The sequence below is a fragment of the Strongylocentrotus purpuratus genome, unplaced genomic scaffold, assembly GCF_000002235.5.
Source record: "Strongylocentrotus purpuratus isolate Spur 01 unplaced genomic scaffold, Spur_5.0 spur5_scaffold_6, whole genome shotgun sequence".
Taxonomy (NCBI): domain Eukaryota; kingdom Metazoa; phylum Echinodermata; class Echinoidea; order Camarodonta; family Strongylocentrotidae; genus Strongylocentrotus; species Strongylocentrotus purpuratus.
Genome location: NW_022145612.1, coordinates 40,561,623 through 40,578,121, shown reverse-complemented (window position 1 = coordinate 40,578,121; position 16,499 = coordinate 40,561,623). Strand labels below are relative to the sequence as shown.

Below are 16,499 nucleotides of genomic sequence, written 5' to 3'. Positions count from 1 at the left end.
AACTATTTATGCATACACATACTCCTGTATCTTTTGTATTACTTCTCTGACATTGAAGGATTAGATTACCTTCACGAAAAAAAAAGTATATGAATGTAAAGCAGTAAATAAAGTGCAAATGAATTCATGTAAAACTGGTGTATAATTTCCTTTATATGTTATGTGTCTGTACATTACACTAGACAAAGTGATGAATGGAAAAAGAGAGAAAGAGAGGTCTTATAAACAAATATCATGAATTTAAAATGAGAAAGAGAGAAAGGGAGAGAGAGACAGAGGTCTTAGAAACAAATATGAATTCAAGAAGTGAGAAAGAGAGGGGGTCTTAGAAACAAATATCATGAATTGAGAGCTAGAGAGAGAGAGGTCTTACAAACAAATATCAAGAAATGAGAAAGAGAGCCCTTACAAAAAAAATCTCTATGGTACACCATACAAACACCATAGCAAATCTACCATAGATTACCATACAAACACCATAGCAAATCTACCATAGATCTACCATTCATTTACCATAGAACTAATTAAAATAATTGGGACAAATTTATTCATTTATTCAAATTAGGCCACACCTACATATTCTACCATAGAGCCACCATTCATATACCATAGAGCCACCATAGAGTCATCATTCATCTACCATAGAGCCATCATTCATCTACCATAGAGCCACCATTCATCTACCATAGAACCACCATTCATCTACCACAGAGCCACCATTCATCTACCATAGAGCCACCATTCATCTACCATAGAGCCATCATTCATCTACCATAGAGCCACCATTCATCTACCATAAAGCCACCATTCATCTACCATAGAGCCACCATTCATCTACCATAGAGCCACCATTCATCTACCATAGAGCCACCATTCATCAACCATAGAGCCACCATTCATCTACCATAGAGCCACCATTCATCTACCATAGACTCACCACTCATCTACCATAGAGTCACCACTCATCTACCATAGAGTCACCACTCATCTACCATAGAGCCACCATTCATCTACCATAGAGTCACCACTCATCTACCATAGAGCCACCATTCATCTACCATAGAGCCACCATTCATCTACCATAGAGCCACCATTCATCTACCATAGAGCCACCATTCATCTACCATAGAGCCACCATTCATCTACCATAGAGTCACCATTCATCTACCATAGAGCCACCATTTATCTACCATAGAGCCACCATTCATCTACCATAGAGCCACCATTCATCTACCATAGAGCCACCATTCATCTACCATAGAGCCACCATTCATCTACCATAGAGCCACCATTCATCTACCATTCACTACCATTCAAAATATGCAACAAAATGTTACGCTTAATTGTAGCATTTTGAAATGGTATATTCAGAATGGTAGTTTGGATCTTGATCTATGGTTAGCAGAATGGTGGCTGTAGTGCGTTCTATAGTACACAGAATGGTGACTATAATATATTGAATGTTTGAGAAATCTAAACTTAAATGTTAACTTACAATACACACATGATGCTTATTAAAAAAATGAATTGAATTAAAGTGGCAGGATGTATTTGGTTTATATCAAAAGTTGTATGCATGTACATATGCTAAAAACTAAAAATAAAAGGCAAGTAAAAAAAATATATCACATAAACATGTACACTACAAACTAATATGAAAGGCAAGTTCGTAATTGCAACACATATTACTTGGACTTATTCTACTAAGATGTAACAAATACCCACATATATATCACCCTAGTTCCTCTAAATAATCGGCAAGTTAAAAAGAAACAACTAAAATGTCATAGTGTGTACGTAAACATGACTAAAATGAAAGGCAAGTTAAAAATATATAAACATGTACAATAAAAACTAAGGCACTGAGTTGCAGCACAGGATTGTTCTAAAACATTGTATAAACATGTACAATAAAAACTCAAATGAAAGGCAAGTTCATAATTGCAACACATATTACTTGGACTTATTCTACTAAGCTGTAATAAATACCCACATATATATCACCCTAGTTCCTCTAAATAACTAAAATGTCATATATAGTGTGTATGTAAACATGACTAAAATGAAAGGCAAGTTAAAAATATATAAACATGTACAATAAAAACTAAGGCACTGAGTTGCAGCACAGAAATGTTCTAAAACATTGTATAAACATGTACAATGAAGTTCAAGTCAAAGAGGTTGTATGTGAGTTCGAAGAGGAGCAGAAAAGACAAGCCTTGCTGCTCATTTTTGGAGTCTCTGAAGGCGATCAAGGTCCCTCTGGCTGAGAACACTAAAGACCCAACCCTTTCTATACTCAAACTGTTTACATGATTTTGATAGACCCTCTGTGTCAAACCATCTCCCCTGTATCGATCGGTATCACTACCCCCACCCCATGATTCGATGTGTAACCTCGTCTATGCCATGTTCCATCGTAGGGCACTGCCACATCCACATAATCATTTTCCCTGATGGTCAGATCCTTGTCCATGGTCCTTTGACGTAGGCATGCTGCCACCTTCTTCTTCTGATCCTTACTGGTCTGCAAAAAAAAAAAGAGTTTGTAATAAATAACAAGTAAATTTCAAGTTCCCTCAGGCCCCTTACTTATTAGACCCTATTACAAATATTTAGATTTGATTAATTTTCATCCCTTGATTTGACAAGAAGGGATATTGATGTACATGTATTATACTGTCTATCGACCATAACTAAGAAATAAAAATATGTTTGGATTAAATGTACGTAAAGCTAAGATAATGTAATGAAGAAAACACAAGGCTGGTGACTAACCTCTTGGGATAAGGAAGATAAAGTGGCTATGTGCCTGTTGTAGCTAGGGGCTTCGACTAGTGGGGCTGTTCCGAGGATGGTCAGCAAGTCGCACAAGCTATCCCGTGCCAAACCAACCTCCGTTGCTGCCAGAGTAGCTCTGCGGTTTATTTCTGCAGACTTTCCACGTCCTTCGCATTCATTTTCTGATGAAGAGAATGTCCTCTCCTTCTTGCAAATGAAGCAACCAAGGACCATGGCGCAGTTCAACCCATTCCTCTTTGACAAATTCTCCAGAGGAATGACATGCCCTGTAAAAGATATCCAAAACACTTTATGGAACAGGGAAAATATTTTGAAAAGCACAATCCCCAAATAATAACAAAGTGCTAGTTATGACATGCATGTAGTATATTACACAAATACACATTTTCACAGATTTCACGCCAATTTCGATGCCCCCACTTCGATTCACCATAGAGTAAAGTAGGGGTTTTTCGGCCACTTAAGACAAAATCCTATTTTTTGGACTCTTTACTTCCTATTTATTATCATTTCTTGTTCAAATCATGAAGCAAATACTATTATTATTTAAACAAAGAAAGAATCCCAGAAAAAAAATCATGAATTGCCATGACAACATTCATTTCAATTTTCACTGTTTCGGAGGTAGTTTTCGGCCTAGCGAGGCAGTTTTCGGCCGCATGTACAAAGTCAATAGGAAGCAAGCAAGCGCGCCATGCGTTTCCCCACTGATCTATAGCACTAGCGGCTGGAGCAGGTATCCCAAGCCGGAGCTTCCCGTGCCGAAAACTACCTCTGTGGTGATCAGAAATTGGAATCTGAATTAGACAGAGATATCGTGTGTGCGCTGCGGTATCCGGCTGCATTGATTAAATACATGCGATGAGATACTTTTGAGCTTGCGACTCACACAAAATCGGACTCTAAATCTGAAAAATACTTGAAATAAAGCTCATTTTATGGTACCCATATTCCTTACACGCGAAAGATACTGTACTTAATTTTTCAGATTCGGGGAGCGGGACCGCCGATTACATTGCTAAAATGTGATATTTTAGGATATATTTTCCATTGCAAATGTGGTTCTTCAGTGACTCTGGCATGGTATGGTATGTGTGGGATATATGATATGCTGTTATGCGATGGATTTTAAAGGGATTTTACCATGCATCCAACGGATCGGCCGAAAACTGGTGATGGTCGATTACCCCCTCCTTTACTCTATTCTTAATCATTTGATTTGGCTTTTTGAGCCATTCACCCCTTGAGCATGCAATACAATCTCAAAGTAACAGTTTGCAAACTAAAAAATATTGTTTGATAGTAAGTACATACCTCCCAGACACACGTGAGCCTTTTGCAAAGCAGCTGCAAGTTGTGGGCCACTAATGACGCGGATCTTCACATGTGGGACCAGGGTCAAAAATAGGGCTGTCCAAACACTTATTCAGGGAAAGCTTCATCGATCTCTGAATTAGCTGTTAGTTCTTCTGGCACCTCTCCAGCATTCATGTTACTCTTCTGTAATATCTGGTATTGATCTCCTTTGAACACCTTCCTCTTCCTCACATATTTTGGAGTTTTGCGAAGCATTTTCAGTGAGTAGAAATTGGAGACCAACGGCTAGAAGAGTTATTCAAATCTTGGGCACAAGGTGGCAGCAAACAGCCCTTGTTATCTACTTTCTGCTGATATACATTACTTGTTACAATTTGGTTTAGAATTTTTTATTTAATGATTTCTTTAATTGATTGAGACTAGTTGAGTGCAAACAGAGGCAGTGGAGCGACTTCCAAAGTGGGGGGGGGGCACCAACAAAAAGGGCACTTTCTGGAGAAAATAAATAGGGCACCTACAAAGGGAAATCTCAAAGAGAAAATATATATTTTAAAAAACAAACATTTGTATATACCCCCTATATTGTGATTACTTTATCAGGGATGATTTCAATATTTTTTTATCTTTATAAATAAGATTTGTGAGGTCGCAGTGCGAAAAATTACATCAATTATAAAGAAGAAAAACCCAATCCTGATGGGTTTATTACATTATCATAACAGAAGACTGAAAAGACCTTAAGTACCATAATTATAACATCTAGAAATGCGAGTGTGCTTTGGGTGATATTGCTCTTAGTAGCTGGAAATTAGGGGCACGTGATGAGAGGAAAAGGGGACACTTATCGAAAAGGGTGACACTTATTAGAAAAGAAAAGGAGCGCATGTCAAATTACAACGGGTAATTATCAGAAGGTGAAAATGGGGCACGTATCATTGTTAAAGGGTAATTATCTGAGGTGAAAAGAAAAGGGGCACTTATGAGAATGAAAAAGGGGCACTAATAATCAGGGGAAATGTTCATTAGTTGTACGAAAAGGGGCACCGATCAGTTTTTAATAGGGGCATTTAATACGAGGGGAAGGGGGGATTTATGAGAAAGGGGAAGTGCAGGCTATTATTAAAAAGAAAAGAGGCACATGTCAAGATAAATGGGGCACTTATGAGAGATGAAAAGGGGGTAATTATGGGAAGGGGATGGGGCACTTAAAAGAAGGAAAAAGAGCATTTATTAGGAAGGGAAGGGGCATTTATGATAAAGGGAAGGGGCTCTCTTTTAAATGGGGCAAAATAAAAGGGGCAGTTATTGAAGATGAAAAGAGCACTTATCAGGAGGAAAAGGGACACTTGTCAAAATAAAACGAGTACCTCTCAGAATTTAATAGGGTCATTTACTAGAGATTGAACGGGACTATGAGAATGAAGAGGGACTTAAGAATGAAAAGTAACTGTTTTCATAGATGAAAAGGAGGCATTTATGATAAAGGGAAGGGGCTCTCTATTAAATGGGGGCACTTGTTAGAAAGGAAAGGGGGCACATGTGAAAATATAAGGTGCGCTTATCCGAGTTAAACAAGGGGTAGTTATTAAAAGGGGAAAGGCCCCTCTCAGATTTGAATAGGGAAATTATCAGAGGTGAATGGGGCACTTATCAAAGGTGAAAAGGGGCACTTCTCGTATCTGAAAAGGGGCACTTACTAGAGATGGAAAAAGGGCACTTATGAGAATGGAAAATGGACACTTATTGCAAAGGAAAACCGGAACTTATCGAAGGAAAAGGGGCACTTTAAAAAAATAATAGGGGCACTTTTTAAAGTAAAGGGGCCCTTTTTATGTAAAAAGTGCCACGTTAGAGCCACCATGGAGTCACTAACCACTAGAAATATATCATAAAGTCATCATCCACCATAGAGCTACTGCTAAAATATCTTACACCACAGGGATATACCATTCATCGGAAATACCATATAATATACTCTACCATATATCATACCATAGAAATACCATACACCATACCCCGCCCCCCCCCCCCCACTCAGTGTTATTTAGGGTACGCATATGCTCGTTCCCTCTTTTTGAAAGCACCCCCTATCTGAGGACTGCCAACATTTTTGAACCCCCCTTTCGCTGGCTTTTCGAGGGCTTTTCCTGCCTTGGAGACCCCCCTAAATCAGGAAAAATGCTCAATGTACCCCCCTAAATTCTGAATAATTTCTCAGGAGTCCAAAGAGATGAGAGAAAAAAAGAAAAAACACCCCCTTTTTAAAGAAATCTCCGGGTGAAAAGTCAAATACACCCCTTTTTTTTACAATTCTCGGGCCGGACTTTGTCGCACGAAAAGTACCCCTTTACCGGACATTTTGGCAACACGCATGCGGTCATTCCGACCCCTGAGTGTGGGGGCCGGGCACCATACAGCCACCATAGAGCTACCATAGATCTACCATTCACTTTAGAGCCACCATAGAGTCACATAACCACCATAGATATACCATAAAGTCATCATCCACCATAGAGCTACCACTGAAATATCCTCCACCATAGGGATACCAATCAACAGAAATACCATAGAAATATATTCTACCATATAACATACCGTAGAAATACCATACACCATACAGCCACCATAGAGCTACCATACATCTACCATTCACGTTAGAGCCACCATAGAGTCACATAACCACCATAGATATACCATAAAGTCACCATCCACCACTGAAATATCCTCCACCATAGGGATACCATTCAACAGAAATACCATAGAAATATATTCTACCATATAACATACCGTAGAAATACCATACACCATACAGCCACCATAGAGCTACCATAGATCTACCATTCACTTTAGAGCCACCATAGAGTCACATAACCACCATAGATATACCATAAAGTCATCATCCACCATAGAGCTACCACTGAAATATCCTCCACCATAGGGATACCATTCAACAGAAATACCATAGAAATATAGTCTACCATATAATATATCATAGAAATACCATACACCATAGGACGGCATCAATGATATACCATTGACCATAGAACTCCACCATTCAGCAATTGTGTGGTATACCATAGAAATATATTCTACCATATAATATATCATAGAAATACCATTCACCATAGAGCCGTACCATAGGAATATCATAGATTTTTTTTGTAAGGGAGGGGGGGGGGGTCTTAGAAACAAATATGAAGAGAGAGAGAGAGGCCTTAGAAACAATTATGAAGAGGGGGTTAATGAGAGAGAAAGAAAGAGGGGTCTGAGAAATACATACGAGAGAGAGAGTGGGTCGAGAGAGAGAGAGGTCTTAGAAAACAAATATGAATAGAGATGGGGGGGGGGGGGGGGGGGGAGAAATGGGTCTTAGAAAACAAATATGAAGAGAGATGAGGGGGGGGGGAGGTCTTAGAAAACAAATATGAAGGGAGAGGGGTCAAGAGAATTAGAGAAATTAGGTCTTAGAAACAAATGACATGAATTTAAAAAATGAAAGACGTGATCCCACAATAATAGAAAATGGTACGAGTGCAATATTTAAATCACAGTTTATGTATTACATTACCATTACACATATTATGTCGAGTGTAGTCTGTGTATGTGTCGATATGTGTACACGTGTGTTAGGGGGGGGGGGGGGGTCCGAATCAGCAAATGGTTTGAAAGTAGGCTACACGTCAAAAATTGAAACCCTGAAGAAGGCGGAATTAAACCACAAAAACCATAATATTATTTGGTTTCTCTCTTTCCTTACTTTGATTAATTCCTTCTCTAATTTCTCTCTTTCTTTCAAGTTAGTTTTTGTTTTCTCTCTCTGCTTATGACATTCTTTGTTTCCTCTCTGTTCTTTAATTATTTATTGTTTTTCTCTATTTCCTTCTGTTGTTATTCGTTGTTTTTCTCTCACTCGTACGTCTCGATACAAAAGTACATGTACCGCGTACCGCGACACTGGACATATAGGACGTACGTTGAGCATTGCAGAAGAGCTACGTGCGCGCGCAATATCTTGTCATGGATAGACTTTTCCCAGTCGGTTCCTTGAAATTTATTGGGAAAAGGTCCAGGCCAGGGTGTAAAACGCAAAGTCGCGGCCGGGTCATAGGGGTATCATGTTACTGTGCAACCAGGGGCGTCGCTAGACCTTTTTCAGTGAGGGGGGGGGGGGGGGGGGGTAGAGGCCAACGATTACCGACAAAACTAGCCACCAATTACCGAAAACATTAAATGTCCCAATATCTACAAATTTAACCCTATAAACCCGGGGCCGTAGGCTAAATTGTTTTTCCTATGGACTATCTATACGTATGCACAAATGCCAATGGTCATTTTCCTCGACGACATAATACACGAATTATTTCGTCAACTTAGTCAGCATCATAGCCATATATTTTAATGCGCGGAGCTAGGATCTTATTTTAGTGAGGGGCAGTAGTGAGCAAGCGAATCACTTAAAGAGCACGCGAAGCGCGGAAGCTTAGACGTTTCCTTAAATTATTATAAAAAGAAGACGATTTGGTGTATGTTCTCGACTGTTAATCCTTGTCTGAATTCATTATCTCCCCCTCCTGTTTAATCAAATTATGAGAAAAAGCAGACGATTCGTTGAACCGTGCTCGACTCTTAATCCTTGTCGGAATGAGGTTTCCCCCTTTTTGACAGTTTTGACGTTTCCTTAAATTATTAGAGAAAGCAGACGATTCGTTTTACCGTTTTCGACTCTTAATACTTGTCTGAATTCAGTTTCTCCCTCCCGCGCGAAGCGCGAAAAGCTTAGACGTTTGATTTAATTATCATAAAAAGAAGACGATTCGTTGCACCTTTTTCGACTCTTAATCCTTGTCGGAATGAGATTTCCTCCTTTTGACAGTTTTGAAGTTTCGTTAAATTGTTAGAGAAAGAAAACGATTCGTTGTACCTTTTTCGACTCTTATTAAGCCCTATTTATCTGATTCAGTTTCCCCCTATCGCGCGAAGCGCGGAAGCTTTGACGTTTCCGTAAATTATTAGAGAAAGCAGACGATTCGTTGTACCGTTCACGACTCTTAACCTAATTTTATCTGAATTCAGTTTCCCTCCTCCCGCGCAAAGCCGGAATTTTTGACGTTTCATCAAAATATAGAGAAATGAAGACGATTCGTCGTACCGTTGTTGACTATTAATCCTTGTTTGACTTTAGTTTCCCCGAAAATTTTAAACCTCTGATTTCTTTAGCTGATAATATAGGAAAGTGAAACTTCGAGAAAATACAAGTATTGTAGCCAGGCGTGTACGCAGGATTTTTACAAGGGGGGGGGGGGTTAACATTTTTAAATCGGGCAGAAAATTTCGCAACGTCTCCGCCAGCCGCTGAATAAGCGGGGGGGGGGGGGGTGGGGGGGGGGTAAGGGGTTCAACCCCACCCCCTCCCCCCTTTGCTGCGTACGCGCCTGATTGTAGTTACTCTCGAAGTCGTCACAAGCGAATAAAAAGTCACAGTTCGTAGGGAAAAAAACTTGTCGGCCGACCGACAATATACATCTCACCGACTTCAAACTTCTGCATTGATATAGTACATGAGGATCGAGCAAGAATACCGACACAGCTGACCCGACACAGCAACAGATTTATCCGTGTCTTTCTTGCTTCCTCGACGAGACGACTCCACCCAACAACTCCCTCTCTCTTTTACTCCCACCCCTCCTCTCTCGGGCTCTTACCTCCCTCTCTCTCCTTTCTTTCATCCCCCGTTTCTTTTGTTTCCTTTTCTCCTTTTTCTTCTTTCTTCTCTTTTTTTTCCTTTCTTTTACTTTCTATACCTTTCTTTTCTTTTCCTTCTTTTCTTTTACTTTTCTTTTTCCTCCTTTTCTTTCCCTTTCCCTCTCTTTTTCCCCCTCCCCCTTTCTCTTTTTTCCCGACGGCAGCGCAGTTTTACCGACAATATCCTGACAGGTGGGGGGTGCACCCCCACACCCCCCCCCCCCTTTGGAGACGCCCCTGTGTGTAGCTTCCGTTTATTCGATGGTGCGGGCAATAACTTTAGGAGTCGACCATGAACAGGTTGCGATTTTTTCAAATTAATAATAGGGGTTAACTGTAAAACTATACTTTCCCTTCCCTTCCTCTCCAAGAGAGCTGTTAGTTATAACTCGTTAGCTTTTTAGCTTTTTGGCCAACAGAGTGTGCAGATGATCTTCACTCCCAGTAAATTCTTTAAACTCTTATTTTTACTTTTCAACCGAGAAAACAACCTTTTCCTCTCTCGTACATATTTCTTACACACCAATAAATAATGTTTGATTGTTTCAGTCTCAAAATTTCTTTTTACAAAGGCCATTTTCATGTTTATTAATACTGAATTTTTAAAAGATTAATTTTATTTTCCCATTCTCATTTGATGTAATAATCTTTCATCTTTTCTACAAAAACCAGATAAGTTAATAAGTCTAGTTATAATTATCTGAAATAAGAATCTACCTTTGTCTATTGTTTCCCACTGATTTTGCCATAAATGCTGATAAAAATGACGCATGTGGTTAGTTAATTCAGACCTATTCCGTGGTACAGTTACATCTATGTGTTCTTTTTGTGTTGCATTTTTAGCCAAACTGTCGGCTCTTTCGTTTCCCTTTATAGAGTGCACTCAGTACAGTATTGAATAGCGCCATCTGACAAGTCTAGAATGGTACAGCTCTAAAGCTTAGTAAAGGGGCTCCGAGCACCAATAATAAATAGGGACTTAGATTGAGTGAACGAGAACGGCGTGAATCGAACGTCCACTGATCATGCGTACTATATGGCAAGCCATTTTAACATTCTGATATCAAGAATTCAATTCTTGTTAAAGAATTACAATTGCTTTACAACGGAAAATCATTTCTTGATAGCAAGAATTAAATTATAATAATGAAGTTGGGAGAATTCAGGAATCGATCAGTTCACTTTGTCTAATTTGTATCATTAATAATGGTCTGATTTCACTCTCAGATTATCTTTAATTGTGACACCTAGCATTGAATTCACTACCCTAGCACCATTTTCTTTCATCTTTACAATTACCAAGCCGGGTGACATCCAAACATAAGTTGATTCCTGTTGATGTGCAGGGCTGCAAACGACTCATATTTTGTTATTCTAACATTTAAATATATTTCATAGATTTTTAAATATTTGTTGGAATAATTTTTTCAGACCTGCTAAACTCCACCCTAAAAAAATGCTCCAGATCTCATTCACCTTGTGACATCATCTTTCATTCATTAGTGAGCTAACAAGAGACAGTGTTATGTAGCTGCACCAGAGCTAACCACCTGCATGTTACAATGATAGACCATACAGTACCAACATAGGAGTTGATAATATGTCAGACGTGCTGTAGCATCACCAGGAAAGGAAAGATAATATGGAGGTGTATGAAAGAATGCAATTCTGAAGTTGCGACCATGTGCTGAGCTGGAGGAAGTTACATAATATACCTTTTACAAACATTTTTAATTGATCATTATTGTTTAATAACACGCTGTTGGATAAAACTGCCTAAAATTGCTATAAATATGACCTAAGAACACATTGTTTGATGATTTTTTTATTCAAACATTTAATCATTGTCATCGTCATCATTCCCTGGCATCTACCTGCTTTATTTTCTATCTTGTCTGTGTATTAACTAAAGCTAGATTTCGTATCGTTTGATAGATTGAGTAGATACCACAGCCTGCCGGTCTTTACCGACAAGTCACCGCATTCATGTAAAATGAACGAATCAATTAACGTCAAATAATTGAGTAACCATCGCTCTATAATGAATTATTTCACATTTTAACATGATAATTTAACAGGTATCTTAAATGTTTGTTTTGATTAATTTCCTCTCCACTTCTTTTTTCCCTCTTTGATACTGATAAAATGTTCAAATTTTCTTAATCAAAGCAAAAAATTATATTCATAATTTCTTTATGCAATAGAGAGAGGGATTGAGAGAATTGTTAAAGTCTAATTTCACTCCAAAAAAAATGTGCTTTTAATAGATGCAAAAACAAGAGAAAGAGAGCAAACAAAATTTTAGTAAAATCGAAATAACTATTAGTTATGATTCTTTTTTTTAAGTATGAAAAACTATGAAACTTAGAAAATCACGACAAAAATTGCCAATTTGGTTATCAGTTTGTGACGTCATTGTCTCACTATTTATCAATTGCTTTATATAATCATAGTGTCCCATTAATTTCCTTTTTTTATCCCCCCCCCCTCAAATTGATTTCCCCATGCTTTTGCCCAGGTCAGATTTGTATTATAATGCGTGCATACATTTCACAAAATCTTTCATGAACTTTGAAGAATTGATACTCAGTTTTCTGAATATGGCATATTCATAAGTATGAACAGTTGATCAAAATTCACATTTTTCATGATTTAACTATTAAAAAATTACTCTTCATTAGTGCATCCACACAAAAACACAATACTATCAATATAACTTGGATGCTGGTGTCAAATACGATTTTTTTTTTTTTTTTTTTTTTAGGGGAAAAAATTAGAAACAATTAGTGGATAGTGAGGCAATAACATCACAGACCCATGAGTGAGTTGCCAATTTGTCTTGTAATTTTCTAAGTTTTCAGTCATGTCATTACAAATTTATAACTTTCTTATTAGTTAGGCCTATCCGATTTTGCTCGAACTTCTTTTGATTGGTTTGTCTGATTTTTCTGCTTATATTGAAAGTAAGTTATTTTCACTACAGGAGTCATGTACATAGTAAGGTAACTTCTTGCATGTTTTTCATCAGATAATATATAACCAGTAACAGATTGTATTCTATCATCAAATTAGTTTAAAACCATTTTAATTAGGGTTGGAAAAATATAAATTTCGATACATTAAAGGTACTATGTCCCATTTGCAGGCCCAAAAAATGAAAAGGTTAAGTTCCAACGGCATTTGAAAGGTAAAACTAATTTAGAACTTCCCTAAAAAAGGTGGGGCTTGAAAATGTCTTCAAGTGGGAAAATAATGACCATTAGTAATGTCAAATCGACTTAGGAGCTATAGAGCCAATAAGTAATAGTCTTGATTTTCAGACCATTGTACCGAATGATCATACGTTTTATGCTGCGCAAAGATTCAATCAGTTTAATTTTGGCCATCACAAGAATTGGGTTATTGGTGTAGACAAATGCTCATGTACCTTTTACAGCCCATTTTATGTGTGTTATTACCAAAGAAGAAAAAAGCCAGTCAGTCACTCAATAGTGTCTGACAGAAAATGCAATAAATTTCCAATAATTTATTGCATTTTACCCCGGTTCCCAACATAAACAAATCCTCTGTGTGCCAATGCCTTGAGCCATAATGCCTGACCAGTTAAGAGGATTTTTTTTATGTTGGGGACCGGGGTAAAATGCAATAAATTATTGAAAATTTATTGCATTTTCTGTTTTTTATTTTATTTATGGAAACTGCCGGGGTAATGCAATAAATTTTCAGCGTCCGCTGCGTACAGTCATGGTTCAGTGACAAAGCAATGGCCTCATAACTGTGAGGCCCCAGGATCAAAACCGTGTCGATGTGCTATATTAGTGCCCTTTTGTGGGGCATTAGTCCTCATTACTGTCATTTATGACTTAAGGGCGTAGGTCCCCTAGTTGATAAGCATCAGGCGCGCCGGAAGCAGTTTGGGATTGGGGGGGCAAACATTCCAGGGGGCTCACCTTCCAGGGGCAGTGACGTAATGAGAAAAAAAGTTCGGAGGGGGGGGGGGGGGGGCAGACGAAAAATCTGCATCACCACCAGTCTTACACGTTACATGCAGGTCCCGCGGAACGTTTTTCAAAGTGGAGTATTATCGATCAGGTAGAGCGTAAATTGGCGTGGGGTCCAGGGCATGAGCCTCGGTAGGGGGTCAAGGGGCTGAGCCCCCGGAAGCTCAGGGGTTTTAGGTAATTAATTACGGTTAGATGAGCATCCAGGGGCCCTCTTTAAGGCCATTGACGTGTTCCAAGGGAGGGGGGGGGGGAGCCACCAGAAGCTCAGAGGTTTTAATATAGGTTTTCCCGCCCAACTTCGTAAACTTAGCATCCGAATTAACGTTACGTTCATTCAAGTTCGTGCGAAATTGAATGACTATGTAGATCAACATTCAAAAAGCTAATTGCGTCGTTCAATTTGATTTAGTAGCATGCGATTTCATACTCTTGTCACGGAGAAGTGCAAAACGAGCATTCAATTTAGAAAAGCGTGCAAAGAGCATTCAAATTCGCGCCGGACAGACGGTGGTATGTATTCGAGCATTCAATTTCGTGATTAGGCATCCATATGTGACATTTGTGCATTGCTTTTCATTTGATGTTAATTTGTCACTTAATATACTTCTGTTTGAATAATTTAATGCTAAGTTTACTTGTAGGAATGATTATGCGTATTCGTTAGCAGATATCTGTCATGACACAGGTAACTGTCCCCAGAGAAGGCGCACAATTTGTGACTTCTCTTCTTCTTGTAAGAACAAGCTATATAATTATACACAGATCCTGGACAGCGGTAGAGTTGAGCTTTAGACATGGCCATGATGGAAACATAATACAATGGTGAATAAAGAAAAATATGTGAAATGAAAAGAAAGAAAGATTACCCACTCAATCCAGATTGATACAGAAAAAAAAACATTTAAAAAATAACTTCATTTATAATGAAATATATGAAGACATGACTGTATAAAGAAATGTTTCATCAAAAATAAAGATCGACAGAAAGAGAAAATATTGAATGCAATATAAATATATCAGACAAATAAGAAGATTGTATAATGTGAAATCATGTCAGAAAAGATCATAGAGTAAAATAATAAACAAATGAACATGAAAAAGTGAATATCCGAATAAACATCGAGCCTCATACAATAATTATGAGGTCTAGTTTTAATTTGAATGACCCGATTGCGAAAGAGGTTGCCCATAGACGAAAATGAAACCGCAATTCGACAAAGAATTGTCCTCCCACTCAACTTTGGCGAAATCGAATGACGCTAACGCATTTCCAAATTGACTGAACCAAACGTTAATTTGAATGTGCTTGTTTCGAAAATTCGGTGACTCGAAACGAAATTGAATGCAAAAAGTTTAAAAATGAAACAGGGAAGCAACGAGTGAAGAAAATTTGCTCGAACATGAATGCACGTTAGTGAAATTGATCGCTGCTTTGACGAAATTGGCCGGGAAAACCTATATTTAACGACGGTCAGATGAGCATCCAGGGGCCGTCTTAGGGCCCTTGGTGGGGTCCAGGGGGCAGAGCCCCCGGTAGCTCAGGGGTTTTAGGTATTTAATTACGGTCAGATGAGCATCCATGGGCCTGCCTTAGGGCCCTTGGTGGGGTCCAGGGGGCGGAGCCCCCGGAAGCTCAGGGGTTTTAGGTATTTAATTAAGGTCAGATGAGCATCCAGGGGACCGCCTTAGGGCCCTTGGTGGGATCCAGGGGGCAGAGCCCCGGAAGCTCAGGGGTTTTAGGTATTTAATAACGGTCAGATGAGCATCCAGGGGCCCGCCTTAGGGCCCTTGGTGGGGTTCCAGGGGGCAGAGCTACCGGAAGCTCAGGGGTTTTACGTATTTAATTACGGTCAGATGAGCATCCAGGGGCCCGCCTTAGGGCCCTTGGTGGGGTCCAGGGGGCAGAGCCCCCGGAAGCTCTGTGGTTTTAGGTATTTAATTACGGTCAGATGAGCATCCAGGGGCCCGCCTTAGATCCCTTGGTAGGGTCCAGGGGGCAGAGCCCCTGGAAGCTCGGGGGGTTTGAGGTATTTAATTACGGTCAGATGAGCATCCAGGGGCCCGCCTTAGGTCCCTTGGTGGGGTCCGGGGGCGGAGCCCCCGCAAGCTCTGGGGTTTTAAGCATTTAATTACGGTCAGATGAGCATTTTTTATACCTTATTTGTGACATTGGCAGGTCATTTATTTTTTTCTCCGTCTTTCTTTCTTTTTCTCTTTAACATACTTTTTCATAAAGGAGTGGGGGGGGGGGGGGGCTCGAGCCTTGCCACTTTGCAGACCATGACATAAAGGCTTCTAAATAAGCGTATTTTCGCCTAACTGTAATTTGGGAATTTCTTATTTTCCAACAAACGCATAAAAAGGTATGACTTACAAAAAAATGGAGAAAAAATGCCGGAAAATCATGTCACAACATCAACATTTGTAAATCACTTGTTTCGAATAAGAAATACACCACCCCCCCCCCCCCCTCCCCATCAGTACGCCAGCGTTCAGGGGCTCATGTCTTCTCGCCCCTATTACAAAAAAACGGACACGCTTTCCCATTCTCGCACAATATGTCCACGATATATGCGCGTATCGCTATTATAGAGACCTCCATTGATAAATACCGTGTAGGTGACATGCGCAATG

The 16,499-nt window shown here is 39.3% G+C and overlaps 1 protein-coding gene across 1 annotated transcript; it reads right to left on the bottom strand.

Moving 5' to 3' along the window:
• Positions 1-1,527: 1,527 nt before the first annotated feature.
• Positions 1,528-4,535, bottom strand: LOC115919428. The gene is made up of 3 exons (XM_030973183.1): positions 4,117-4,535; positions 2,779-3,068; positions 1,528-2,527 (listed from the first exon to the last, which is right to left on the bottom strand). The coding sequence occupies exons 2-3, from the start codon at positions 3,013-3,015 to the stop codon at positions 2,336-2,338; spliced, it is 429 nt and encodes a 142-aa protein (XP_030829043.1). The 5' UTR covers positions 3,016-3,068; positions 4,117-4,535; the 3' UTR covers positions 1,528-2,335.
• Positions 4,536-16,499: the final 11,964 nt, after the last annotated feature.